Below are 27,670 nucleotides of genomic sequence, written 5' to 3'. Positions count from 1 at the left end.
ACAAGAAAGAAAACAACTTTCACAATTTAACGAATACCCTTTTGAAAAAAATCCCCCAAAGCATCAAATTTCAACACATTTCATCAAAACATTGATTTATCAAAATTTGGGTGTGAGTGAAAAAACAGAAAAAAGCCACAAACTCTGAAAACATAACGCAAAGATCAACCTTTGTGTTAATATCGGAAACAATAAACGGTGTTGGTGGTGAGCAAAAACGGAAGAATCTTGATGGGTGAGGGAAATAAAAACCTGGGTGCGGTGAGGAAATTAGCTTCAATCAATCAAAAATGTTCAAATGCAGGTGCAGGTGATGTTTCAGCTTCTCAGAGGGGAAGCGGTTTCGGGGGGAATGTGGTATGAGGCGATGGGAAATGGCGATGTGAGGCATTGTGAGTATATGGTAAAAGGAGGAGGGTGTGAATCTCTGGTTCTGGACAATTGAGGGAATTGGATGGTTTTTGGGCGATGAACACTTCAGCCAGTGAATTATGGTAATATTAATAAATGATTATTTATTGATTTAGGGGGAGATTAGGGGTTAAGAAAAATTGGGGGAAGCTTATAGCTGTCCAATCTATAAATCGACAATAATTGTCCAATATCTTCATAAAATGTGTAGGGGGGGTGGTGGGGTTTGTATGATTTTTTTCCTAAGTTGGTCCCATCCATTTTATGCATAAAAATGTAGGGAGTTCTTATTGGTTTGCGTTACATACAAAACCAATAAGAATCTTTACCACAATGTTGGAGAGAAAAGCAGGGTGCTCATGACGTGTACGTGTGGGATGAACCAAATTCTCGTTGAATTTTATTTTTGCATTAGAAAGGGTCGTACATGTTCTGCAAAAACCTACCGTCGTTGTCCCCAGACTTAGGCCTTGGGGTCAGTGGCAATCATTAGCCGTCGCCAAGTGCTAGAAAAAGAGAAAGAGAGCTCAGAGAAGTATGAGTTGGAATTTTCAAACTCAAAGGTCGGTATTTTGTCTCAGAATTGATGCAAAATTTTGGTTTTTGTCCCACCCAATTGCAAGTTTATAACTTTTGACCAAGAATTATGTACTGGTTAATTGCAGTTATTTGATAATTTTGGGGCACGTCATTGGCATGTAGAATTTGTGCATGAATGCAGGATGCCATGATTTTACAGTGAGCTTGCATTTTCTGTAATATGAAATAAATACAACGGAAGTATTCACACTTTACATTTAAGCAAAAGTCTTCAGTAAATAAAGTCCGGGACATTTTTCGTACGTCTAATATCGTATTTTTGAACCCTTCGAATTGCAATGCAATGTTCGTCCTTTTCTCGTTTTCCTTTGTTAATGTGAATATTTTTTCCACATTCGGAGCTGCAAGTATTATTCTTTGTCTTTCTTCCTATTTACATGGTTGTCATGGTTAGTTCCCGTCCCGATACCATTATCTCTACTCTTCCTTCAAGTTATTTTTTATCTCAAAACCCTTGTGATGCCATTATATTCTTCGCTAATGGTTATTTTATCCGAAGTTGCTTAAACTTTTCAGGTAGAGATTGCAAAATACACAGGTCAAGCAGTGGTAAGCTCTCTCCAGCTCTTACTGTAATCATTTTTACAATGTACATACTTTTACATACTGATTTTATAAAGAGGTAAACCAGACACCTACTACAGGCCAAGCAGCTAGGAAGAAATGTAAAGAACGAGAACTGTTTTATCACTTTGTTGCATTGCGAAACAGTCGGTTTTATCTCCAGAACGGAACTATCTTTGTCCCATTTTTGTGACCCAACAATGTATCCATTGATATAGAAAGGATTTATCAGTTTGCTGAATGATCTTGATTTTGTCGAATCTTTTGAGTAATTGGTAAATTTGGTTTACATTTGTGTTTGATTGAACCTGCTTGTCGTGTGAACAATGAAGTATCAGTTTGCTGTGTCTTTTTTATCGTGTCAATCTCTTAGCACTTGGCTACTGTGTTTGTTGGACCTCGAATTTCCAGGTTTTCTTTCCGATTTGAAGTGATTTTGATTTTGGGCAGAGACCAATTCCCATACGAATAAGATCAGTAAAGGAAGAAGAGATCGCAAGGCGTACAACTCGTACTGCTGTGTTGATGATGTTCGTATAGGGAAAAAATCCCAAAAATGCACGGTACTGGCCATCGTATTTGACCTATATCATCACAGTCTTTTTACTTAACCTGAATAGACACATGCTTTTCTAAGATACTCAGAAGAACTTTTTCCTGTAATTATGAATATTGGACCGACGCATGGAGTAAATGTTCGTATTGTGGGTTTACGGATCATATCTTGTTGTAGAGCTTAATTTAGTTACCTTTTGTGTAGTGATTTGAAGGCTCAGGTTGATCATGAAGGCAATGCTGTCGATGATTGGGTACAGTCTGAGCACCCCTTGCTTAAAGCGTTATGCAGATTCAATTGTATTGTTAAAGGCTCAGAGCTGTTATACTAGTATCTATATTTTCATTTTGTAATCTTGTGCTTGTAGTTCGTGCTGTTGGATGAGCACGAAAAAGACATAGGGTCGGAGCAGATGGCAGAGTTGGTTGGGGATGCTGGGAAGATGAGGTGAGTGGAGCATAATAACTTGGGAGCTTCTTACTGTAGGCAACACTAATGTTTTTCCTTTCTGTAAGGAGCTTCAAGACTATCGTTATTCTGCGTTGGTGGACCTTACGGCCTTGGAAAACAATTGCGAGAACGTGCTGATGATACTCTGATCATCGGTAGCCTTTCTTTTACTGATGAACAACCCCATCAGGTATTCCTTTTCTTCTTTATTACTTCGGTTTTTACGTTTACTGCTGATGTTCGGATAGAGGGACTTGAAAATGAATTGTTGCTTAAAATGATATTTTGAAAGTCCTTTGTTTTGTTTCTTTGTAGTGCGTTTGTAGGGTTTTGGTAAAAGATTTGTAGTGCTTGATAGTGCTTTTGTAAGGCATTTTTTACCAATCGACTCGAAACTTCTTTGGTACTTTGAAAAAGCGTCATTCAAACATAAGATTAACGAACCTTTTGCAGCTGAAATAGAAATATTACTACTGAAATTACATTATACATCCAAAATAGCCCTAAGAAGACACGATCGCAAGCGAATACTTGGCATGTTCCCCCTCTTCCCGGCCCATCGCAAGGGAAACAAAAACCAAGATGTTCTTTATCTGGTATGAAACGCAAACTACGAGCAAACAGAACACCTTTCAGGAGTATTAATACTGTCACATGAATTGTAAACGCATGAATTTGATGCACCAAAAAATCTGTGGTTCCCAATGGAATAGGTGGAAAGAGAACGTATTGAAGAGTTCTACTATGATCACTCTGTCGTTTCCGAGGGGAAGCCTCTTGGAAAGATGGAGATTGAGGCAATGATACAAGCTGCAATAGAGCCGCGGCATATCAGCTCCGCTCAACATGCAGGATTTCTGTTGGATGTGTAGGTATAGTAAGGAGTGTAAAAATCAATTTGATAAGTGTGTTAGAACAGAAGAAACGCGAGACCTTGATTCTCCTTTGATTCATTTGATCCAATGGTTAGAAATACAAAAAGAGTGTAAAAATCACTATGATAAGTGTGTTAGAACAGAAGAAACGTGAGACCATTTTATGGGATACAAAAATGCCAAATATAATGTGAAGATGATAAGAATTTGACGTTGAACGCTATGAACCAAAGAACAGAGTTCCATGGAATCTTGGAAGATTTTACAGATGAATCTTATTAGCACATTACGATATAAAAGTTTTACAACACAAAATAGGCACAATCAAAACAGAACAAGAAACTTCACCCCAAAATGGACAAATAACTATATCCACATGCCTGGATATACGTTTTTCCAAAGAATCCATCCCTTCTAATTGCTCGAAGCCATTCTTTGCCTATGCTGTATGTTCAGCAGTCTTATCTACGGTCTGCATTCGTTTCCTGCTTAATCTCATAGTAATCAAACATATAAGAAAGACAGTAGGCAAAAGGGACATTTTGATCGGAGTTTCAGCACGCTGGATTAATGATGCGAGACTTATACGCGCACAAATTAAACCCTCTTTTCGTCAAATTGTAGTATAAGTATAAGTAGGGATCGTTCTGGACCGGGGATTAGGAGGGATTGTTAACCACTTGGATTTGACTCAAAAACGTAAAATAACAATATGAAACACTATACTAGACTCAAGGAATGCAAAACTAAACTTTAAAACACTAAAACAAACCAAAAGACTCAAACATTACCCAAAACACTCAAAACTGCCTTAAAATCACTTTCTGGGCAGTTTTGAGCACTTTGGTGAATTTGGACGAATTTTGGGAAATAAATTGAATCAAAACACTTTAAAACATAAACTAAACAAAGTCTAAACACTAAAGAACAAGAAAGTAAAGGGGGGGTTAGGTTTTGACGAATTTAAACTAAAAGAACAGATTGTAAGTAAAAGCAAAATGTAAATGTGAATGTGTGATAGAATTGAATGGAATGAAGGCTAGCTAAGGGGTTCATCTCCATACATGTTATACTTGCATAATAAAATGATTTCCAATTGCATTTCAATAAACTATGATACTCAACACCCCAAGTTAACCGTGATGCACTAATTAACCTTCAAATCTTCCTAACGTTATTGAATTGGATGATGCATGCGACAATTCAAAACATTCCCCACAAGTCCTCAACATGAATGCATAGAAGAGGTACAAGCAAGAATCATTACGCTCTATGAAAATTATAAGTGTTGACGAGGCATTCGTTACTATGATTGCATGAAACTTATGCCAAGAATTTGTTTAACGCGATTGTTTATAAGCAACCTCCACTACTTGTGAATATAAGTTCGTAACTATTAGGTGAAACTCACTTATATTCTAGCGTCATATTCATGCATGAAAATTAAGCGCGCATTCTCAATAAACATACATAAATAAGTTATCAATCAAACGGTTAAACAAATTGAATCCACAACTTATGAAACGCAATTAGAAGTAATCAAATCAAAATGCAAGCATAAACATATATTTCGAATTCCCCCCTAGCCAAGGGGGGTTTAGTTGAATTTAAACATTGGAATCAAAGAAACACCTAAACATTCCAACAACTCAAACTTGAATTGTATGAACGTTTAGGCACTCTTCTCTTCCATTCCTCATACGTACAAAACAAAGAGTATTGAAATTAAACATTGAAATCAAAGAAACACCTAAACATTCCAACAACTCAAACTTGAATTGTATGAACGTTTAGGCACTCTTCTCTTCCTCTTCGTTGTAGCACAAGGTCTAAGGATAGTTTGATGGTGTGAATGGTTTGGGGAGTGGTTGGAGTGGCTGCAATGGAGGAGAAAAGTGTTTTGGTGGCTGCAATGAGGGTGTGGAGAGGTTTTGACGAATTTCTGGAATATGGAAGAGTGTATGAGAATGAATGCAATGGATGCTTATTTATAGGTGAAATGGGGGGAACATGACAGCTAGGAGGGAATGTGGCTGCATGTTTGAATGATTAAAGGATGCATGTGGGTTGGAATTGCATGTGCAATGAATATGTGGCTGCATGTGCAAGGGGACAATCTGAAAATGCATGTGAAAGCATGTGTTGGCTGCAATGATGAAATGGATGGGAGTGCATGTGGCTTAATTAATTAAAGGGAGTGCATGTGCAATGTTTTAAAGGATGGAATGCATGTGAATATGATGGAAATCTGATATGGTGATGGGAGATGCATGTGGCTGATTTATGCATGTGAATGCATGTGGCTGCAAGGTGTGAATGATTATGGGTGCATGTGGCTGCAATGGATTAGGAATCCTTCAATTTCGTCCATTCCTTTTGCTCCAAACATAAGCTATCCATTCCAAGTCCAATTTTGCTCCAAAATGCTCCAAAATGCATCTTTTTGCTTCCTTAGCCATATGAACCTAAAAACACACGAAAATGGCTTAAACGACTAAAACAACTATGAATTAACAATATAAATGCACGAAAACAAGCTAAGTAAGTCGCCTAAATATGCTTCTATCAATTAAGTAAGCATATTGAACTGTTGAAAAAACAAACTGAGTGATACCACCAAGTAAGCCGTAAATATTAGGGAGAGAACCCAAAAGCATGTAGTAAATCCATGACCGTATCCCCTGCTGCTTCCTCCGCACAAAGTTTTCTTCTCTCCCTTTGTGAATGAGCTCCCATATGCAAATGAGTACAGCTGCAATAGCCAAGAGCATACCAGAAAGTGCATAGCCGGGCTTGCTTGGCGAGGAAGCCTGATCACAAGCAGCTGATACAATTTCTAAGCAGAGGCTGGTGACCAAAAAGATCCATTCTGCTGAATTGGCCTGCTTTAAGTAGTAAAAAGTTTGATCAACAATTAAGATACGTAGAGAATAATGCAAAACAAAGGCTAATGACTTGTGAAGTTGGATTACCTTCTTCCTAGTAGAGTGGCCAATGTTATGTGATTCGCGTCCCTTTTGCCTCATGTATTGTAGTAAGCAAGTTGGAAGATCACGAGCAATCGAGGGTAGCTCCCAAAAGTTGCTATTTAATATGCGGTGCCATTCCTCAAAAACAGTGTGCCTTAAGAGACCCCCAAGTGCTTTTGCAATTAAAGGCAAACCATGGCACTTACGCACTGCAGTTTCCTTGTCAAGTTTTTCAATGTTTCGGTGTGAAATGGGGTCTCTGTTTCCCAAAGCATGTTGTAGAATTAAAAGCCAAGTATCTTCACCAGATAGCGGTTGCAAACAGTAAGTAGGAAGATTGCGGACAATTGATGCAACTGTTGTGTTCCGTGTTGTTATCACGACCTTGCTTCCCTTGGCCCCGTACTGAAAGGGAGCTTGCAGGAGCTTCCAGACATGATAATTCTCATTGCAAAGGTCATCCAATATAAATAAAAATTTCTTTCCCATCACTCGGTCTTTGAGATTGGCTTGCATGAAATTTAGATCGTTAATATCACAAACAGTTGCAGTGACCGACTCAAGAATGGTTTTAGTGACTCTCGTAGCATCGAAATCTTCAGAAACATAAACCCAAGCTCGAAGATCAAAGGAATGTGGCACATATTCATCATTGTAAATTAGTTGAGCAAGGGTTGTCTTACCAATCCCAACCATTCCTTCGATGGTGATGACAGATACATTATTACTGCTTCCATCGTCGTCAAATGTCAATAGCTTAATTAACTTATCTCTGTCTTGTTCTCTACCATATATACATGATTCATCAAACAAGGAAGTTGTTGGTGCTTGTGAAACCTTGCGAAGACCTTTTCCAAGACCGAGCACTTCTTTTTGGTTTGCAAGGAATTCTAGTCTCTTAGATAACTCGGCTATCTCTCTATCCACGCGTTGAAAAGAATCAGAGAGGATGTTCACGGGGGTTGTAATCGTGGACTGATCTTTTGCTTCCATTTTATTCCGGGACACATGCAGATCGATCTCATCCAGTAGGGCCTTCGTATCAGAGACTGCTTTTCTGAACTCGTCAAGCCAGTTTGCTACATAAGCGTCCCGAAATTCCTTCTCATGTGCTTCGTCGAGCACTGCATCGAGGGTCAGCAGTGCCAACTTGAGTTTATTCACAAGTGACTTATCAAGTTTGGTTGGCCCGAACGAGTAACCCAATTCACACGAATCAATCCTTTTGCAAAGAAGCTGGACCGAAGCAGAGAGAGAAGCCTCATCGCTGATAAAAGCTCCAGCCATTTTTGCTGCTATGGATTTCCAACAAGTATGGTAAGTAATTTGCAAATATCTGAAACTGAAAGAAAAAAACACTCTTTCGAAATGCAGGTCAGCAAAACTTAGAGACACATCTAGTGTTCTTTATAATCACATTGACTCGGGCTAGAAGTGTGATTATAAAGACTTCCAAGTAAATTCCCTTAGGCGTAGTCGGCCATCTTCGGAGCGTACTACTAAGTGGAAATACAAGCGGAAGGAATATTAGAAAGTGTGATTACAAGAGATGTCCTACGCAGATAAGAGGACACAATTTCATTGATATGGGAATGCCTTGTAGCTCGGGTTGTATGCCTCGTTCCTAGGTCTTGAGAAGGTGCAAAACAAAACATAAGTGGACCAAGTTTATACATACGTAATACTAAAATAGTTATTCTTCAACGTACTAACCCCCAGTTTAGAAAACTCATATAGCATAAGTAGTAATAGGTTTTCCGAAAACCCTAGCATGCCATAAAACCTTCATAAAACATATATAATATATAATGTGCTCAGTAGTGGTATCACAATCGCCCGAAGGCACTACCCGAAGGTCATATATAAATATCTTCCGCCCGAAGGCATTACATCGCCCAGCCAAAGCCATATATAAATATCTTCCGCCCAAAGGCCATTGCCTGGCCAAAGCCATATATAAATATCTTCTCCCCAAAGGTACTGCATCGCCCCGCCGAAGCCATATATAAATATCTTCTACTCGAAGGCACTACATCGCATGGCCGAAGCCATGTATAAATATCATTCACCCGTACGCCCTTCATCACCCGACCAAAGTCTTATATAAGTATCATTAGCCTGTAGGCCCTTCATCACCCGACCGAAGCCATATATACGTATCATTCGCCCGTAAGCCCTTTATAACCCATCCAAAGGCATATATAAGTATCATTATCCATTAAGTAGGCACATAAAATCATAAATATAATCTTTCCAAAATATATCTTATCGGAACTCAATAGCTCAAACATCATATCATAAATCATAGGAGCATTCTAGCTCAAATCATCATCATAAACCATGTTCATAGTATATAATCATAAATCTTTCAAAGAACGTAAATCCGATAAAGTGTGACATTTCATAAAGTGTAAATCCAATTTACTCATAAACATTTCATAAAACGTAGTAATCATGCTTTTCATGTATGCATTTCTAGTAATTAAATCATGCATTTTGGAAGGGGTCCACTCACAGATACTCCGTCGCCGAATAGCTGCTCAAACTAGAGAGGACGAGGTCTCCACTAACAAACACACTTAAGCACATAAAAGGACCAATTAATAAAACTCTACTAAAACGATTGAATTTGAAAAAAACGGAGAGAAATTAGTCTATGAGGGGTCCTGGCCGAAACTCTAAAAAGTTAACCCAAAAGTCAACGGTCTACAGAAGTCAACGGATCGGGTCAACGGGTCAATAGTTTGGCTCAATGGGTTGCGTGTACTTGGTCATCTGAAAACCCACCGAAAACTGGGTTTTTGGCCAGAAATATGGGCAATTTTCAAAGCTTCATAACTCACTCGTTTCTTAACTAAATTCGACTTATAATATATCAAAATGAAGATAGGAAAGTGTAGAACAAGATTATACATATTTGGAAGTCCAATGGTGGCCAGAGATGGCAGGAAAATAATCTAAAAGGTGACTGGTTCATGGGAAAACTGGGGAACTCGCAAGAAAAATGGAAAACTTTAAACGTTTATAACTTTGTCAATACTCAATGAAATTGAGTGATTCAAAAACAAAAATCATACCTCGGAACGAGATGAACAGATTGGTACCCTTTTCGATGCCTAACTAGCCGTGGTTTGGCCAAAAAATGGCTCAAAAGCCGCGGAGGTCACCAGAAATTGGGTAAACTTTAAATGTTCATAACTTCTTCAATACTCAACAAAATTGAGTGATTCAAAAACGAAAATCATACTTCTCGACGAGACGAAGAGAATGGTACCTTTCTCAACAGATAAATCCTCGTGGTTTGGACGGAAAATGGCCTGAAAGGTCGCGACCCGACTTGGGTTTCGATCTCGACGATCCGAAAGCAAGTTCGAGGTGAGGTTGGGTGTTCTAGGCTCGTGAGGATGATACGAAGCTTGTGGTGCTCTTGGTTTGGACAGTGGTGGGAGTGTTGTTGTTGTTGTTATTTGTGGGATGGCTTCCTGGAGAGGGAAGGCTAGAGAGACTGAAGAGAAATGAGAGAATTTACAAGGAAAGAGAAGTGACAGAAAGAAAAAAGGGAGGGGGGATGCATGGGACAAAGGGGAAAAGCAAGGGGACAAGCTTTTCATTGTAGGTCCTAGTGGCTCACAATTTAAGGTCACTAGAAACGAAACATGGAATATCTGAAAAACGTTCGACGTTTCGAAAACGTAAAATCTTCGTTATAACTCCAAATTCGAATCCGTTTGCGTCCATGCGTTCGTGGCGATGAGTACAATAAGAATAAACTAAGAAAATTAGTAATACGCATCATGATGAGACGGTCAACGAAAGTCAACGTTCATACCTCAAGGGCAATTTGGTAAGTTCGATAATATAAAATATGACAAATTAAGGACGAGGTATCACATCTTTTATAGTTTTGTAAGGTGCCTTAGAACTTGGGGTTGACTTAGGGTTTTAAATGGTTCATTGTTGTCTGGGGTTGATCATTATGGGTTTAGATTTTTTGAATGTCTTTGGAGGGAGCTTGGGACTTAGGGTGCCGTCTCGGGTTTTGGACGGAGCTCGAAATTTAGGAACTGCACCCTATACCTTAAGCAATTAACATAGTGAATCCTCTATAAAAAGTATTACGTATGCATGTTAGTCACAATGCATTGAGAAGGTTAATGACTTATAGGTCTCATGATGATAGGGTTGTGCATTATTGTCATTTTAACTAGCAAATTAGTTTGACTTTTCAATTAGTATGAGTATGGTACTTTTGCTGATTTTTTTTTTTTTTTTTTGTTTTTTTTTTAGGATTTGGTATTTAAACTAAAAGCTCCCACCCTCCCACCCCACAAAAAAAAGGAATAATGTGATTACTGACATGCGTTTGGTTTGACACATATTTGACATGGTCCTCATTTACTAAGTTTAAATTCTCAAATCACCTATAACGATCAAATATGTGTTGACACAAAATGCATGTACATACTAAAAAATTCAAGTAAATAAAGAGAAACAAACTGACACCAAACAAGTCAACTAAAAATGAGGAGTTAGGTGGGGGATGAGCTAGTTAAATTTAAACCTTTCTTTGAAGTTTCTTGTAGATGTTGTTTTAAGTTAAATTGGTTCTCCATTTCATCCCTCCTGCAGCCGCCAACCCTAGCTATGGCTAGGGTCAGTGGCAGTCCTCTTCTTCTCATTTTACACTTTTTTTTCATTTCCTTCTCCCTGAGCTTCTGTTTCCCCCCTCCAGGGGTCTAATCGCCACTTTCTTCCAACTTCTTATGCCTTGATTTCTCTGTTTGTAGCCCCTTTTTCCCTGGTTTCCTTCCTCCCTTCCACTTTCTTTCCACTTTTCCCCCTTTTTTCTCCCTTCTCTCCTCCCTTCCACTTTCCTTCTTCCTTCCTTCTACTTTTTTTTTCCTTTTTTTTTTCATTATGCTGTTTCTTCTTTTTTCCCTTTCTTTGCATCTTCTTTCCATCTTTTTCTCATTTTTCTTCCACTTTCCTCGGCACTTCACTCCATCTTCCACCCAATTAGCCCCATCCTTCTTCGACTTCACATCCTGGTTTGGCTTCTCCATCTTTGTACCACGATTTTTCGCTTTTTACCTGGAAGGTGCGTAGAGTTTTCACTCGAGTGTTCACACTACCACCTTCCTTGGGATTGCCTTTGATGGCACTGTTGCTAGTGGGTTGCTCTTTCCCACTGGCTTCCTTCGTTATGGGTTTCATTTTGTTGGCCTTGTTGCTAACGGGTTGCTTCTTCCCGCAAGCTTCTTCCGATGTGTGGCAGCTACTGGTGTGGTGCTCGGCGGTGTTTGGAGATTTGTTTTGGGGTTCTTTTTTCACTCCGTTTTCTTCTAGTTTTGGGGCTCTGTTCAGCTTGTTTTTAGGTGTGTGGAGGGAATGTTTGTTTTTGTTGGTTGGTAAGCGGCTTCTGGCGACTGCGAGTTTAAGCTGATAGGCTTTGTTTCGGTGTTTTCTTTATTTTGGGCTCTTTTAGTTGCTTCTGAGGTCCTTATTTTTGTTTATGTGTATGTATTTAGGCATTTTCTTGTGTAATTATTGTGTTGGAATAAAGCAACTTTTCCCTACCAAAAAAAAAAAAACAATAGTTCTATTATACAACCATGCACACTAATTTCTACAACAACCATGTTCATTAGGAACATTTTTCTCTCTCGTGAGAGTGAATAGTTTTTAAAGGTAGTGTTATTTCATTTTTTGCGTAATTATCTTTGACCCCTTCATATTTGGGTTGGTTTTCAAAATGCATCACGATGCTTCAATTTTCTCATACTATCCTGTAAAGTTTTGAAATTGTGTCAATTTACACTTTTTTCTATTGAATTATTTGGATTTTCATTAAATTGATGACATCGTGAGCATGAAATCTGTAACTAATTTGACATTTAAGTCACATTTACACCACATAGCCTAAAAATGTATTTGAACCAAAATGGTTTATGAGATTGGCATAACTCCTCATTTTGGTCATTGAGATTTGAAATCGATAAAAATGGTTTCTGAGTTTGTCCATCATCAATCATTCTGGTCATTTCATAAAATTCTCGGTTATAAGGACAAAAATGACAAAAATACCTTTAATATGATGAATAATGGGCCAAAATGATTTGATAAAGTTTGAGGGTAATTTTGTCATTTTGGTCTTATTTAGCTGAGATTTTTTTTTATTGAATGACCAAAATGATTGACATTGATTAAACTTAGGGGCAATTTCTATCGATTTTAAATCTCAAGGAAGCAAAATGAGGAGTTATGCTAATCTTAGTGATCATTTTGGCTAAACGCCCATAAAAAACTCATCATTTTAATAGCTAACTGGACGTTCAAATGTACAAAAGATGCAAATTGATACAACTTCTTACTTTGGTGCTTGAGAATTAAAATCAATATAACTGGTATCTGAGTTTGTTCGCCCTCAATTATTTTATCATTCCATGGAAAATCTACTTTAAATAAGGAGAAATGACAAAAAAAACATTCTTAATTTTTGTCAAATCATTTTGAATTATTGTTTATTAAATTAAGGATATTTTATTATTTTGGTTCTTATTTAACATGAATTTTTACAAAAGGAACAAAATGATTGATGATGGACAACCTTATGAATCACTTCTATCAATTTCAAATTACATGAACCAATGTGAGAAGTTCTGCCAATCTCAGTGATCATTTTAGCTAAAATTCCTTTTCATGTAAGGTCTACTAACCAAATTTTCGTCGTTGGTCCATGTCATCTTCTTACAATAAAACCCCACTCTGAACTGCAAATGCGTAGCGCAGATTTCTTCACAAATTTTAGATGAACTACGTTTGGAGCTCTGCAAGAGCTTAAAAAACTTATGGTAGCTAAGATGTTTTCGTCACCTTTTAAGGCGCAGAATTACGATCGTGAAGGCGAGTATGTGTCCTACTGGGTTCCTCAACTACGATCGCTTCCCAAAGATAAACGGAACTTCCTCGGAATGGCATATATCAAGCCGGTTGTACCTCTCAAGTTTGTAAATGCCAGTAAGCACCAAAACCAGGACAAGATCTCGGCTGCTAGAGGCGCAAATTTCGGAGGAAGACAGCCGAAGGAAGTATAAGTTGCTCATAATCGTGGATTGAGAAATTACCAAGTTGATCAAATCCGAATTAAGTTTAGGTGATTTTTTTCAAGCAATATTTTATTTTTATTTTTATTTTTATTTTTATAAAGTTACAATCGGGAAGGGTTATTTGAACCGAAGATCCTTACTTATAATTGAGATAGGGTGTTAGGTTTCTACCCATGAATTCTGAGTTTGAAACTTTCCATTCTCTGAAGTATTATAATAGTTTGAATAATAATAATTAAAAAAAAAAAAAATGCTGATAGGGGGTTCACCGTTCTGGCTTGCAAACATAGTAATAGAAATATTAAAGAATAAAAAGCTAAATAATGTATAATCTAAAGGGATATGGGCCTTAAACTATTGGGCCATTTTGCTGATTTGAGGCCCATATTATTCGAGTCTGGTTGGCCCTCCGACCCGCCCCAATTTGTACAATCGGGTTCCTCAATCTTCAACAGAATATGAGCCACTTGGATCCGCTTCCGAAAACTCGCGCCGTCGGGAGCTAACCTCCCACAGGAGAAAAACCAATCCGAGGCAAAGGCCAGCCTCAGTCTCAAACCGTTAATAACGGAGTCAAGGAAGAAGAAGAAGAAGAGGCAGCAGCAGCAGAACAAATACTCCCCATATCGTCTTCTTCTTCTTTCTGAAAATCCTTCAAGTTCTTCACAGAACGCCTCCAATGGCAGTCAGTCCAAAATCCCTAATATATATGTATGTATATCTAATATGTTTTTGTACCGATTGCTTATTTGATTGTTTGGTGTGGGATTTGCAGCTTGTAATCGCGTGCGGAGAATCGTCGCCGTCCCACATTGCCCTTCTGAGATGTTTGAATCGAACCCTCGACTCCATAAAGCACAACATTGCTCGCATTTTTGTCAACATTTTGTGCTGCCAAGCTGACTCTGATGCCAACGCCAGGTAGCTTGTTGTCATATCTTAATCTTACTCTGCTGTTTGAATGCTGAGAAAATTGAGTAGAAAAGAGGAAGGAAAAAACCTAAGCTTTAATGGAGATATGGTATTATTACTTGTCATTTTCTAATTTTCTGTTTGGTTTCCGAGAAAATTGAGTAGAAAAGAGGAAGAAAAACCCTAAGCTTTAATGGAGATGAGATATTATTACTTGTCATTTTCTAATTTTCTGTTTGGTTTCCGAGAAAATTGAGCAGAGAAGAGGAAGAAGAAACCTAAGCCTTAATGGAAATATGATATTATTACTTGTCATTTTCTAGTTGTACTCTTAATTTGCTGTTTGGTTGCTGAGAAAAAACTGGGTAGAAAAGAGGAAAAAGAAAACTAACAGTTTGCAGTGGGTATTAGTTATTGCTAGAAACCTTATGGTGCTCTCAAATGTGGGAAATGTAGGGGTAAGGATCTACTTCCAACTACTTTTGAGGATTTCATGAAAAATTGGAATGAGAATTACCATTTGAGTGCTCAACATTGGTTTTCAAAGAAAAATAATTCCGACGGTGAACAAGATCCACATGCAGTTTTCAATGCGTTGGATGCAATGTTGAAGGACAGTTTGGAACGTCTGAAAACAATGAGGTCAGTTTTCGGTCTTTGTAATTTTTATCAAATTTGCAATCTTGTTTGATAGATAGGGACTAGTGCTCAAGGATTGATACATATTTCGTAGTTAATATTTCATTACATGCTTTTGTTGATTATATGAAAAATTGCAGGGAAAGCATATCAATGACAGAGATAGGCTTTATAAGTTGCACTTCGAAAGTTAACTACATGAATCATGTGGGCATCATAAGGGTTTTATGCATGGATGGTAAGTTGGGAACAGCTTTTTGGCTTCGGAGAAAAATGATAAAGAAAGGCTTTGTTCCTGATGTTTTGACGCACAATTATCTTCTAAACAGACTATGTAAAACTGGTGACTTGGAGAAGGCAGATTGGCTTATTAGAGAGATGTTAGAAATTGGCCCTTCTCCCAACTGCGCCACATACAACACGTTTATTAAGGGTTATTGCCTTATTGATGATGTGGACAAAGCTCTTTATCTTTTCTCCACGATGAGTAACAGTGGTATTAGTCCGAATAGAGTCACTTGCAACATACTTGTACATGCATTGTGCAAGAAAGGTCTTATGGAGAATGCAAAGAAGCTTCTTAACAAGGTATTGGGTGTTGATAATGACAAGACAGCATTAGATCTAATCACCTCAACTACACTGATGGATGGTTATCTTAAAAACGGGAATACAGTTCAGGCACTTCGTATTTGGGATGACATGGTCCAAATGAATACCCAAATAGATGTCGTTGCTTATAATGTTCTCATCCATGGATTTTGTTTGAGTCAAGACATGAACCTTGCTTACGGTTCCTTTTGTGAAATGATCAAAAGAGGATTACCTCCTAATGTTATTACTTTTAATACACTTATAAGTGGTCTTTGCAAAGAAGGAAAATTAGAGGAGGCTTGCTACGTCCATGAAACTATGTCAAAAATGGGAGTTATTCCAGATCAAATTTCGTACAAAATAATCATTCAGGGCCTGTGTATTAAAGGAGATGTTTTCAGAGCTAACAAGTTTCTTCTTTGTATGCTAGAGAAGTCAATGGTGCCTGAGCCTCTACCATGGAATTGTATTATCGATTGTTATGGAAGATATGGGGATCTTAGTACTGCACTCACAGTCAAGGATCGTATGTTAGCTTCTGGTGTTCAACCAAATGTGTATACTTACAATGCATTGATCCACGCACAAGTAAAAGGAGGAAACATTGAACGTGGTCTTGTTCTCAAAAAGGAAATGCTTATGTCTGGTCTTTGTCCTGATGTGGTCACTTATAATTTGTTGATAGGTGCTGCTTGTAAGTTAGGGTACATTTATTTTGCATTCCGGTTACATGATGAAATGCTGAGAATAGGATTTGATCCAGATATATTTACCTATGCTGCACTAATCAGAGGGCACTGCATGAGAGGAAACATGAAGGAGGCAGAAGAGCTTTTTACAAAGATGTGGGAATCTGGTTTACCCATCGATCATGTTCCATATCAGATGCTTTTCAAGAAGTAATGCAAAATTAAGCTGCCTGACATGGCATTTGGTGTTTACCAGAAGTGGCTGAGAAGGGGAAGTGAGTTGTCCTCGTCAGTAAATTCAGACCACGTGTAGAGCATGTTCGAACATTGTCATTTTGGCATGCAAGTCAAAATACTTGGATTAAAGTCCATAGAATCCATTCTGATTGGCAGTTTTCTGCTTGTGGCAAACGGGAACCCTTTATATGCTTTTAAGGAAGGTATGTGTTTCCACAAATGTTTCATTACAATTTCAGTGATTTTTTTGTTTGTTGGTATTTGTGTATTAATGACTGTTTGGTAATTGTGGTCAATGGAAAGCTCAAACTGCTAGACTACTAACATCCGAAGACGTTTGTCTAGTTGGGTGTGTTATGTTTGAACTTGATAGCTTATGTTGGAATGGATAAGATAGTTTTTGGTCAAGTCTAGTCCTTATCAACTTTGGGCTTCAAACTATTGTGTTCATATTCTCAGAGTTAAATGGTCAGTGGTCACTGATTGTTCTTTGCAAAACTCTTACAGGATCAAGCAGTTGACAGGTGGCCTTCAGTCTTCGGATTGATGATCCTGCTCCTTAAACTGTGATCAGATCTTATCATTCCTTTCATGGAAGCGGAATCCTTTCATATACTTGTGAAGATTGGATGGGGGGCATTGGGCCCAACATCCTACATATTTGACCACCATTTTAAGGAACAAATCCTGACGTGACGGAGTATATTCAGCAGGACTTTGCCAAGCATGCTTCACCTATAGTTGTTCAGGTTGGTTTATTCAATCAGTATCCTTCTAACTCATATTTATCATACTTATTGTAATGATTTACATTGTTTAGGGATATATGTGCAGTTTTATTGAGACAATATGTATCTGAATTAGTCACTCTGCAGTTTTTTGGGTTTGTTTTTGTGTTTAAAAAATAAAGGTAACAAGAGTGAACTCGCACATGTAATGAGAACAAGATCTTCCTTTTGAATGCTTTATTTTCGCATGCAGATGTTTATACCGCTATACAGCAGAGATGATTCGGGATTGATTGCATATATGCACGCTCCACATGTCTTTGATTTTCAATTCATCATGATTCAACATGTAATTCCTCCAGTTTCGGAGGATTTAGATTCCATAGAATCCCTTCTGATAATGGCAGTTTTCTGCTTGTGAAAGAAATTTGCAGGCTGGAAAGTTACCGCAAAGTATTAAATTTTGCTTTAAACTTTTCATTCTTCGTAGTAGAGAATGTAACACATTGGTTTCCAGTGTCCATAACCTTTAGCTTCCGAGTCATCCTTGCATAATTCTGTATAGGAACTTTAGAATTCGGCCTTTAATCCTAGTGCAAATGTTCATTTTCTGGAAAACCAAGAGGCGATCAGATTGGTGAAAACCATTAACAAAGCGTGTTGCAGCTATGAGAGGAAAAGGATGCAAGAAAAGACCCTTTATGCTAAACTTTCAGCCAGTTCTTCAAAACCAAAAGGTCAGAAAGAATATCTGAAATGCTTTCTTTTGGAAACGGTTTCCTGGCTTCTTTGTTGTAGCCTCTCAAAATAAGATTCTTTTCTTTTCCTTCTTTGCAAGTTACTAGGGCTGGGCATTTAAAAAAAAAAAAAAAGAAAAAAACCAAGTAAACCGCAAGGACGACTTTGGTTGGTTTTTATTTTTTTATTTTATTTTATTTTTTATTTTCAGTGGTTTAACCAAATTGCACAAACCTTAATCGGTTTGGCAACTGGTTTTCAAAATTTTTAGGGTGCGGTTAACCGAACCGACTTGCATATATTTAATTTAATTTTTTTTAATCATAATTAATACGTGTAGTAATATAAATGGTTAGTTATTTATGAGTTAACGTGTTTTCACCACATGAAAACAAAACCTGATTAGTTAAACAGTCCTTTTGGAGAGGAACAGGGGGGACCATTTGGAGAAGGGGTCAGCTTTGGTGCTCTCCTTGGGTTGCTTCATTTGTGCTTTCCTTTGAGCAATCACTCATATTGATGTTACATTATGTAACTTTTGGACATAAATTTGTTATGTGTTTTCATCTTCACATAAACCGAGAATGGACCCAAACCAACCTGCCACTGTCGATTAACCAACCTGATCGGTTTTAGACCGAGCTTTGGTTGGTTTCGGCTTGCAATTTTAGCCCAGCCGACTAGGTAGGTTTGGTGTCAGTTTTGGCCCACCATGCCCACCCCTACAAGTTACTATGACATGTTTAGAATAGGTAGGTAGAGACATTAATCTCTTGCTGACATATCGTACGTTCACTAAATATAAGAAATAGAAATGAGTACCAAATGTATTATTCTTATTCACGACTTATCTGTTACAAAAGTTAATAAAGGAAAGGAAACTTTGCCTCAAATTCGAATTTCAAGAAAATGAAAATTTTGATCCCCTTTGGGAGCATGTATTTATCAAAATATAAAAATTATTATATTTGAAACACTTAAAAGCGTTACACCATTTTATCAAGGTGCATCGAAATTCTAACATCGGATATCTTTTAACATTAGAAACAATTAGTTAAACTTACTAGACCGATTTGAATCAAGAAACAATTGAATTGCATACCATCTTCTAATATTTTTAGTTATTATTATTAAAATTAATGTTATACTTACTACATATTCGTATCATCTCTAGATGTAAAGTCTATCAAAACATGTGAATCTTATTATTTGTATACATAATAGTACAAATATGTAGTAAGAATGACGTTTTTTGTATTATTAATCGATGTTTAAAAGCGCAAACAAATTAAATTAGTGTTTTTTTTTTTTTTTGAACCAATTAAATTAGTTAATTACGCTGCAAGGTGGTTGAGTGGTTAGCAAAATAGACTTTTTGGCGGGGGGATTTTAGTAAGGTCCAGCACAGCGTGGTTGGAGAGCTGGCGGGGGTGGGTCGTGCACTCCAACGAACACGGTCCCTGCGGTCCGAGTGGGTCCCACTCACCGCGTACTCCGGCTTCGCGTTGTCGTTGTTGCGAAAAAAACACAACGAAATAAAAAAAAAGGAAAGAAATAAAAGAAAACCCCGATTTTTGAAGACCCCCTTTCTCTCCTCCTTTTTCCCTCGACACTCTCACTCCATCGCCGATACTCTTTCTCTCTCTCCTCTCCCTCTCTCCGTCTCTCTCTTCATCGATCAGAGATTCAGAGCTCTGCGTTGCCCTCACGGACTTCTCTTCTTTTTGTCGATTTCCATCATTACCCCCAACATCCAGAAAGTTCGAATCGATTCAACCTTCTCTCGATTCGCCATCGCCATTTTCAAGGTCCTCTCTTTCTTTCTCTCTCCCACGACTTTCTCAATCTTCCGGATCATATTTCGTTTCTGTATTTTGATTAATCGATGTTTGCTTTGCTTTTTGCTTTCAATTTGTGTATTATATTATAGAAAGAGATAGAGAACCGCCAAATTGGTGTAATGGCGGAGGATAAAGCCGTAGGAGGAGAAGGCGACAAGAAGGACGCCGCGGCGGCGGCAGCGCCTGCGGTTGCGAAGAAGAAGCGGCAGGGAATTTTCTCCAGAATGTTCAGTGGGATCTTCCGATTACACCGCGACGATTTCGAGAAGCGGCTTCAGTACATTTCGAAAGAGGAAGCCACTGTCCTCGCTAGAATGCAGAGGCGGACCATTACTTGGAGGCGCATGACCAGACATCTCATTCTCTTCTCCGTCTTCTTTGAGGTTATTGAAAATTTCTTGATTTGCTTAATTAATCGCAGTAAATTTGTAAAACCCATTAATTAGGGTTTTGTTGAGGATTCCCATTTTTCGTGCCAATGTCCATTAAAGGTTTAAGAATGCACCACAACAGTTGTTAAGCTTCTTGGAATGGAGTGTTGAAGTGTGATAGTATCGGAGAAGAATGCTGGGTTTTGCTTAATTTTGTCAATTTCAGGTTATTGCAATTGTTTATGCTATAGTAACGACGAGAGCGACGGATTTAGATTGGAAGAGGAGGACATTTCGTATTCTGCCCATGTTTCTTTTGCCTGCTATATCTTCTGTTTCGTATTCAGCATTTGTGAGCTTCACAAAGATGCGTGAGTGTCTAAAACTTTACAGCTTACTTTTTTTTTTGTTATGTTCATGTGATCATATCTGAAACATTTGTTTTGCAAAGGCATCTGGTTTCCGTGTTTGTGATAGCATTTTGGTTGTGCATTAGATAGGACTTAGGCGGCATTTAGATTTATTGGTTAATCCTTGCGTTGGTGGCTTCTGACTTTTTTTTTATTGAGTTTTTTAAGCCTCGTCGTATGTTTTTAGTGTACATGGTGTGTATTTCTCATCATATGGCATTTAGAGCTGGAAAGCTGTATTCACAATTTTCAAAGTTCAATACAGTTTCAATGTGTACGTATATCATGCCTTTCTTGAGATGTTATTTTTTGTAAATTATGTATGTTGTGAGTCTGCTTATCAGCTTTCATGCATGTCTGTATCTTATGAAGTCCATATTGAAGCATCAAACATATGAGTTTAGGAGCCTAGCACCATGTTGGCGTTGTAATGGATCATTGACAAAAGGCTAGAAACTAGAGCTAGGATGTTTTTCATTAGTTAATTACTGTTGATTTAAAATGTTTATTGAATGCTTTTGATCATTGGTATATGAACTTATCTTTTTCTTTGACTCAATTTCCAAATAGGATGCCGCCACTAATTGAAAGGTATTTGACTAATGTTATGCGCCGACATGCATCAGCAATCTGATATCCATATGTTTCAATGTACAGGTGATCGCAAGGACACCAAAACCCTGGAAAGGCTTCGAGCTGAAAGGCAAGCAAAAATTGATGAACTTAAAGAGAGGACAAACTATTACACTACTCAACAACTTATTCAGGTAATGATTAGGAAGAGTTTTGTTGCTATATTGCAAACATTGTACGTCTTTATGTCTCATTATTGATTTCTTTTTGGTATTTCTGTTAGTTTGTTGAACTTTTATCGGGTGAATAGGGTAGGTTTTGATGCATCATTTTCCCCTTATGGGCCTGTTTTGGTGGGGGTTTTGTTGGCTCCAAAGGATTTGTCAATGATGGGAGTAAGGAGTGAAGGGATTAAGGATGCTGAGTTTTGAAGTTTCTTGTTTGGATTTGAGGGGATCAAGTGACGGTGGGATTGAAAAACCTGGGTTTTGAGATCTGCTTAGTTTTTATTTGTCAGCCATTAGAAAAAAATAATATAGAAATCATGATTGGAAAAAAGAAGAAATCTGGAACATAATCCTGATTGTACACAACAAACATAAAATTGAAATACAATAACTTCAAATTCAACAAGCATGATAAAATTAAATATTAAAAAAAATTGGAAAAGGATAAATTCAAATTAATTAAAGCAAAAAAAAAATCCATAAATCAAAAATGGAAAAAGCCAAAAAGGAATAAAGAAGTCCGGTAAAAGATTATCCAACTGTCCTAATCATGATAAATGCTTGTTAAATAAAAATATAATAAATAATTTTGTTTCAATAAAAATAGCATGAAAAGAAAAACAAGGATTGAAAGCTGGAGAAGACGAATACGCTGGAGAAGATGAAGATTTGGATGATGATGTTGGTCAAAGAATTGGAAGATCAAGAATTGGATGATGACATTGTTGCGAATGGAGTTGCGGACATCGAGGGGTTTGACTGTGCACTCAAAGTTGTCAGAGAGGAAGCACTCAACTGTGGGTTCACAGAGGTGGGGTTTGATGGAGGAGAAGAGGAGATGTGAGATCAATGAGCTTGGATTTGGAGAGGAGTGGAGGACGTGAGATTGACGACGGGGAGGTTTGGGACTCCAGAGAGGATTGCGAAAACCCACCTCTAGAGGTGGGTTTAGTTGAGGCTTTTTTATGTTTTAGTGAACCCTTGTTTTGCAGATTCCTTTTAAATGTTATCCAAACCAGGTGGTTGAGAATGGGGATCTCCTAGACCCTAGTTTCATCTGAGTTACCTGAGTTGACTGTTTGAATGGTTTTATAGAGTTTCTTAGATGTTATTTACTAATTTTGGTTGAAAGAACTCCAGGAGCTCATGTAAAGTGAACCGAAGAAACCGTTCTTGTGGGCTGAAGTGAAGTGTTTGGTTCTTTGTGAGCACTGTGCCAGACTTGGCTCTTGTATACCCCTTTGCTGGGTTTTATGCTATTTATTTATAACTTTACGGAAATCCTCACTGGTTTGTGTTTGAAGAATGGTATATGTGAAGATGTTCCTTGGTTTGCGCTTAAGTTATGTCATTTATGCAGAGATATGATCCTGACCCAGCAGCAAAGGCAGCTGCTGCAACTGTCCTGGCATCTAAGTTGGGTACGGATTCAGGTATGAAATTTTATGTGGGAGATGAATCTAAGGGTAATGCCTCAACAGGGAAAAGCCATGATGTTGAACTTGTGCACTCTGGTGAACTTCGAAACCGTAAACCAGTACACACCAGATCGAATAGTACCGGGAGTGTCCCGCTGAATCCTCTTGAAGAAGAGACACCTCGTTCTGCAAGGTCTGACGGTCAGACTTCCGAGTATAATCAGCTAGTCGTTAGTCATCATAATCCTCAAGGACCATCTCCACAGGATGGAGGATGGATTGCTCGGATTGCAGCATTACTTGTGGGCGAGGATCCAACACAGTCTTATGCGCTCATATGCGGCAACTGTCATATGCACAACGGTCGGTTATCAACATCCGAATCTTATAGTACTCTCCTCAGTGTTAGTTTTCTTTCATTCTTTTGCTTGAATCAAACGGTCTCATTTGTTTCTCTTTGCAGGGCTTGCTAAGAAGGAAGATTTCCCTTACATCACTTATTTTTGCCCGCACTGCCACGCCTTAAATCAGCCAAAACATTTGGAAGGGCATACTTCTGGTTCTAACACCCCTATGACCCCAACAAAGCAAGCCAGTGATTCTCTGGATGACAGTGCAATCTCAAGTGTCAGCCGGGTCAGAGCTGGTTCAGAGATTGAGGACGCAACTGAAAGGCCTGCATTGGCCGATACAATTAGTGTAGAAAAACATGAGTAGGGTTAAGATGTTCGTTTCTTCGATTCCCTTTGCTTGTACGTATGGGGCTCATATTCTGCTGGATGGATTTGTGTGTTATATATGCTTGGTCGTGTTACTCAATGTACAAGAAAATGTTACAGATGCCTTACCGAGAAACTTTCCGGGCTTAATGGTGATAGAATATGCAGATTGGGTGTAATTTCGGGGCTTTATGATCATAGAATACGCGGGTTGATTGTAATTTTGTGCATCTTTGAGCTTTTGTTTTACTATTTTCTTATCAGGTTCAATTGTTGGAGCTGGTATACAGTTAGGGTTCAAATACCTTTTACAAATTAAAACTGTACTGCTGTAGTATTACAAGTGATGCGTAAGAAAAGATAAACCAACATACATGGTATACGTATTTCAAGATAACGTTCCAATGATTGTCACATATTTAAGTGGTTACATGAACTCAGAATTGAGTGAGCTTTTATAAGAATGAACTTGGAGAGAAACCTAATTAAAATACAATAGACAATTTAAAAGTGCAGTTCACATATGGATTTTTAAAATACAATAGACAATTTAAAAGTGCAGTTCACATATTGATTAAGGGCTTATTTGGATGTGCTTTTAAAATAATTGAAAGCATTTTTAGAGAAAATGTTTTTGGATTCCAAAAGCATTTAAAGTGCTTTTTGCAAAAAGCATCAGTTATGTGCTTCTTCCAAGAAACATTTTAAGTGCTTTTTTACGATTCACTTGCATCTTTACTAAAAATTTGTTTTAAAATTATTTTCACCAAAAACGCTTTTAATCATTTTAAAAGTACATTCAAACGAGCTCTAATACAATTTAAAAGTGCAGTTCCATGATCATCATATGCTCCTTCATGGAAAACGGAAAAAAAAATTAGAACGCTAATAGCAATCTCATAAGGGAATTATTATTAGCACTCTAAATATTTATTTTGTACTCTAATTTTTTTTATATTTTAAAAAACTACAATTGTGAGAAATGTATAATGAAAATAGTGCTAATAACGATTCCTTTACATAAATGTGTAAAGGGTAACATTGAAGAAAATTTCACCATTTAGTGATATGGAGAGGAAACAAATGGGAGAGATTTGATTTGAGGAAGAAAAATTGAAATGATTTTTATTCTTTTTAGGGTGTACACCAATTACATGTCTCTCTCATTCCCTTTTCTTTTCCAATTTCTTATCCAAAGGAAGAAAACAGAAGACCCAACCAAAACATGATCGTGTCTAGTATGCATGAGAAAAGCACACTCGTAACATGACCTATCATGTGACGAGTGAACAAGTGCTAAAAATACAAGGATATAATGTAAGTTTTATTACTCATTTAGTAAGAGTGCTCGCCACCTATTTCAGAAGGATCATAATCGCAAACGATGAAGGTTTGTCCATTCGTGCACAACGACGTGGTACAACCAACATAGGTTGATTTGCTCCAAATCACAGCAAGGTAGTGACCACATTCGCCGTAGACACATTTGTTTTGGTTGTAGTCATAGAACTCCTTCTCGGTAACCCAATACTTGACAGCAGCTGCACCCGCCATGCCTTCACCTGAGGCTATGTTCTCACCATAAGACCCCATCGAGTGCTCCATTGCGCAGTCCCTAGATCTTACGTCGGCATAGCTTTGTGCATACCTTGCTATGGCCTCGTTACATTTGATCGGACAGACACCGACCGCCGCCCGAGCTTTGTTGTATTCATCGATGAAGCCTCTGATATCTCTTCCGGAAGTGGCTGAGGAGACGCGAGCTAAGATTAATGCCACGGAGCAGATGCACAGCATCAGTTTGCAGTTGTATCCCATTTTGTTTAAGGTCTTAAGATATTGTGGATAGAGACTTGAGAGGGTTGATGGATGTTAATACAAATTGGATATGGGATTTGTCTTATTTATAAAGGCATGTTACTGTTTTTTTTCCTAGGACGGTTAAAAATAGCATCCTTTAAAAGGGAGGGATCTGATTGAGTTGGAATTAACAGATAAATATAGTGGACAAAAACAAAAGGGATTTTTTTTTTTTTAAATTTTTGTATTATTATTTTATTATTTACAAATGATCTCTAAAATTGATCAAACTCATTATTTTGGTCTCTCACTTTCAAAATCAATCAATGTCATCCCTGACATTCACTACCGCACATCAATTTGATCATTCCGTTAACATTCCGTCAACTATTCTAATAGTTTGTATGTGAGACTCACAAATCCAATAAAATGGTGACAACTAGATTATACACAATAAGGGCTTTTATTGCAAATGGTCTCTGACATTATGAGTGGGCACTTGGAACCAAAAGCTGAAATCGAAACACAAACCAAATTGGACTGCACCGAACGATTTGGTTTTGCAATTTTGAAACAGTTTCGATTTTGGTCCCTGAGTTTCAAAAATCGATAAATTTGGTCCCTAACTTTTAATACCACATGTCAATTTAATCTTTCCGTTAAATTTTCGTCAATATTTTTTGTCTCACTAATCCAATCATATGGGCCACGTGGATTAACTACAAGAAACTATTTTTTTTTTTAAGATTTAAAACTAAAAGTAAAATAAGAAACTAAAAACCAAAACTAAAAGAAAAAAAAAATCATCATCGTTTCATCAAGGTATGCTCAAAAAGAAAAGGAAGGCATCATGACACCACTAAAATACTTGGCATCCTGAACTCATTCCTCGTTTCTCTCTAGTTGGTTATCATCTTATCAAATTTGAATTGAATTTGGATTCTGATTTTATCGAACTTAGATTGAATTTTTTCCCAATTGGGGTTGTGGGATACAAGAAAAATGTCAACGCGAAATACTAGTCTGTTGGTTAACTCTTTTAAAAAAATGGCTTTTTATTTTTATTTTTTTTATAGTTGATTCACATGGAACCATATGATTGGATTAGTGGGACTACATTGGCACACAAACGAAAAATATTGATGAAATTTTAAAGAATAGACTAAATTGATGTGCAGTAGTGAAAGTCAAGGATCAAATTTATCGATTTTTGAAACTCAGGGACCAAAATAAGGAGTTCGATTTTTGAAATTCAAGGACCAAAATAAGGAGTTTGATCAATATCATGAATCATTTGCAATAAAAAAAAACCCTATTTTGTGTAATCCACGTGTCACCATTTCATTGGATTTGTGAATCCTACATATAAACTAATAGAATAGTTGACAAAATCTTAATAGAATGACTAAATTGATGTGCGATAATGAATGTAAGGGATGATATTGATTGATTTTGAAAGTAAAAGATCAAAATGATGAGTTTGATCAATTTCAGAGACCTTTAGTGATAAAAACTCAAAACAAAATGAATAACTAATTAACTTCTGATTTGGTTAATGTGTTGTACATGAAATTTGCAAAGGAAAATAATTGCCTCATCACTTGGTTTTTTTTTTTTTTTTTTTTAACAAGAAGCGAGGTTCTAAAAGACGTTAGGTGTTAGTTAGGTATCAGACTGGGGCCTAGCGCCTAAGGCATACTAGATAGATTTAAGTAAATTTATTATATATCGTATAAATAAGTGTATTCTTATACTTAAAAAAGTACATAATTGTATTGAGATACATATAAAATGTCATATAGATTATAAAACATTATAACATATTGAAAACATGGGGAACAAACATATAATGAGTAACCATTCAAGTATTCAGTAAGTCTCTTACAATTTATTGAAAAAATAAAAAATAAAATGCAAAATAAAAGTTATTGATTTTCTGTTTAAACGAGAGTCACAACCTAATTGGGTATGGGCGGGCACCTAAGCAAGTCTAAACGCTCTTTATTAGTTTTCAAACGCTTAGGAATTAACTGGGATGTGGTCAACCGCCTAACTCCTAGACAGCGTTAAGCGAAGATTTTTAGAACAATGACAAAAAGCGACAAAGCGATATTTCATTAAACAATACAAAAGATACATACGTGCTAATTGGTTACATTGCTCGAGAGACCAAAGAAATTGATCTAGAGTGAAAAAAATTATTATTGTTATGAGTATGAATCCCACATCTGAGTCACGAGGGA

At 37.3% G+C, this 27,670-nt stretch overlaps 4 protein-coding genes across 4 annotated transcripts; 2 read left to right on the top strand and 2 right to left on the bottom strand.

Moving 5' to 3' along the window:
- Positions 1–5,993: 5,993 nt before the first annotated feature.
- On the bottom strand, positions 5,994–9,919 carry LOC137717030 (putative disease resistance RPP13-like protein 1). Its single transcript, XM_068456349.1, has 3 exons — positions 9,700–9,919; positions 6,429–7,720; positions 5,994–6,338 (listed from the first exon to the last, which is right to left on the bottom strand). The coding sequence occupies exons 2-3, from the start codon at positions 7,710–7,712 to the stop codon at positions 5,994–5,996; spliced, it is 1,629 nt and encodes a 542-aa protein (XP_068312450.1). The 5' UTR covers positions 7,713–7,720; positions 9,700–9,919.
- Positions 9,920–13,935: 4,016 nt separating this feature from the next.
- On the top strand, positions 13,936–18,149 carry LOC137718378 (pentatricopeptide repeat-containing protein At5g24830-like). The gene is made up of 5 exons (XM_068457916.1): positions 13,936–14,216; positions 14,307–14,452; positions 14,900–15,085; positions 15,223–16,805; positions 17,110–18,149. Exons 1-4 carry the CDS (start codon positions 14,211–14,213, stop codon positions 16,577–16,579), a joined length of 1,695 nt encoding a protein of 564 aa, XP_068314017.1. The 5' UTR covers positions 13,936–14,210; the 3' UTR covers positions 16,580–16,805; positions 17,110–18,149.
- A 1,496-nt stretch (positions 18,150–19,645) lies between these two features.
- LOC137717621 (uncharacterized protein At2g24330) lies at positions 19,646–23,848 on the top strand. Its single transcript, XM_068457039.1, has 6 exons — positions 19,646–19,876; positions 19,999–20,292; positions 20,507–20,651; positions 21,348–21,457; positions 22,851–23,271; positions 23,372–23,848. Exons 2-6 carry the CDS (start codon positions 20,029–20,031, stop codon positions 23,623–23,625), a joined length of 1,194 nt encoding a protein of 397 aa, XP_068313140.1. The 5' UTR covers positions 19,646–19,876; positions 19,999–20,028; the 3' UTR covers positions 23,626–23,848.
- Positions 23,849–24,962: 1,114 nt separating this feature from the next.
- LOC137717029 (basic form of pathogenesis-related protein 1-like) lies at positions 24,963–25,445 on the bottom strand. Its single transcript, XM_068456348.1, has one exon. It carries the CDS (start codon positions 25,443–25,445, stop codon positions 24,963–24,965), a length of 483 nt encoding a protein of 160 aa, XP_068312449.1.
- Between the last annotated feature and the right edge of the window lie 2,225 nt (positions 25,446–27,670).

This window comes from Pyrus communis, chromosome 15 (genome assembly GCF_963583255.1).
Source record: "Pyrus communis chromosome 15, drPyrComm1.1, whole genome shotgun sequence".
NCBI lineage: Eukaryota > Viridiplantae > Streptophyta > Magnoliopsida > Rosales > Rosaceae > Pyrus > Pyrus communis.
Note: the sequence above shows the minus strand (reverse complement) of the source record. Positions and strands in the feature narration are given on the sequence as shown.

What these genes read in the sequence shown, in the direction of transcription:
- LOC137717621 (XM_068457039.1), top strand. Translation starts at nt 20,029, where the DNA reads ATGGCGGAGGATAAAGCCGTAGGAGGAGAAGGCGACAAGAAGGACGCC. An exon ending in TGTGAGCTTCACAAAGATGC is followed by an intron (nt 20,652 to 21,347) that starts GTGAGTGTCTAA and finishes TTCAATGTACAG; the next exon opens with GTGATCGCAAGGACACCAAA. An exon ending in CTACTCAACAACTTATTCAG is followed by an intron (nt 21,458 to 22,850) that starts GTAATGATTAGG and finishes TCATTTATGCAG; the next exon opens with AGATATGATCCTGACCCAGC.
- LOC137717030 (XM_068456349.1), bottom strand. Translation starts at nt 7,712, where the DNA reads ATGGCTGGAGCTTTTATCAGCGATGAGGCTTCTCTCTCTGCTTCGGTC. An exon ending in GCCACTCTACTAGGAAGAAG is followed by an intron (nt 6,339 to 6,428) that starts GTAATCCAACTT and finishes TACTTAAAGCAG; the next exon opens with GCCAATTCAGCAGAATGGAT.
- LOC137718378 (XM_068457916.1), top strand. An exon ending in GACTCTGATGCCAACGCCAG is followed by an intron (nt 14,453 to 14,899) that starts GTAGCTTGTTGT and finishes TGGGAAATGTAG; the next exon opens with GGGTAAGGATCTACTTCCAA. An exon ending in GAACGTCTGAAAACAATGAG is followed by an intron (nt 15,086 to 15,222) that starts GTCAGTTTTCGG and finishes GAAAAATTGCAG; the next exon opens with GGAAAGCATATCAATGACAG.
- LOC137717029 (XM_068456348.1), bottom strand. Translation starts at nt 25,445, where the DNA reads ATGGGATACAACTGCAAACTGATGCTGTGCATCTGCTCCGTGGCATTA.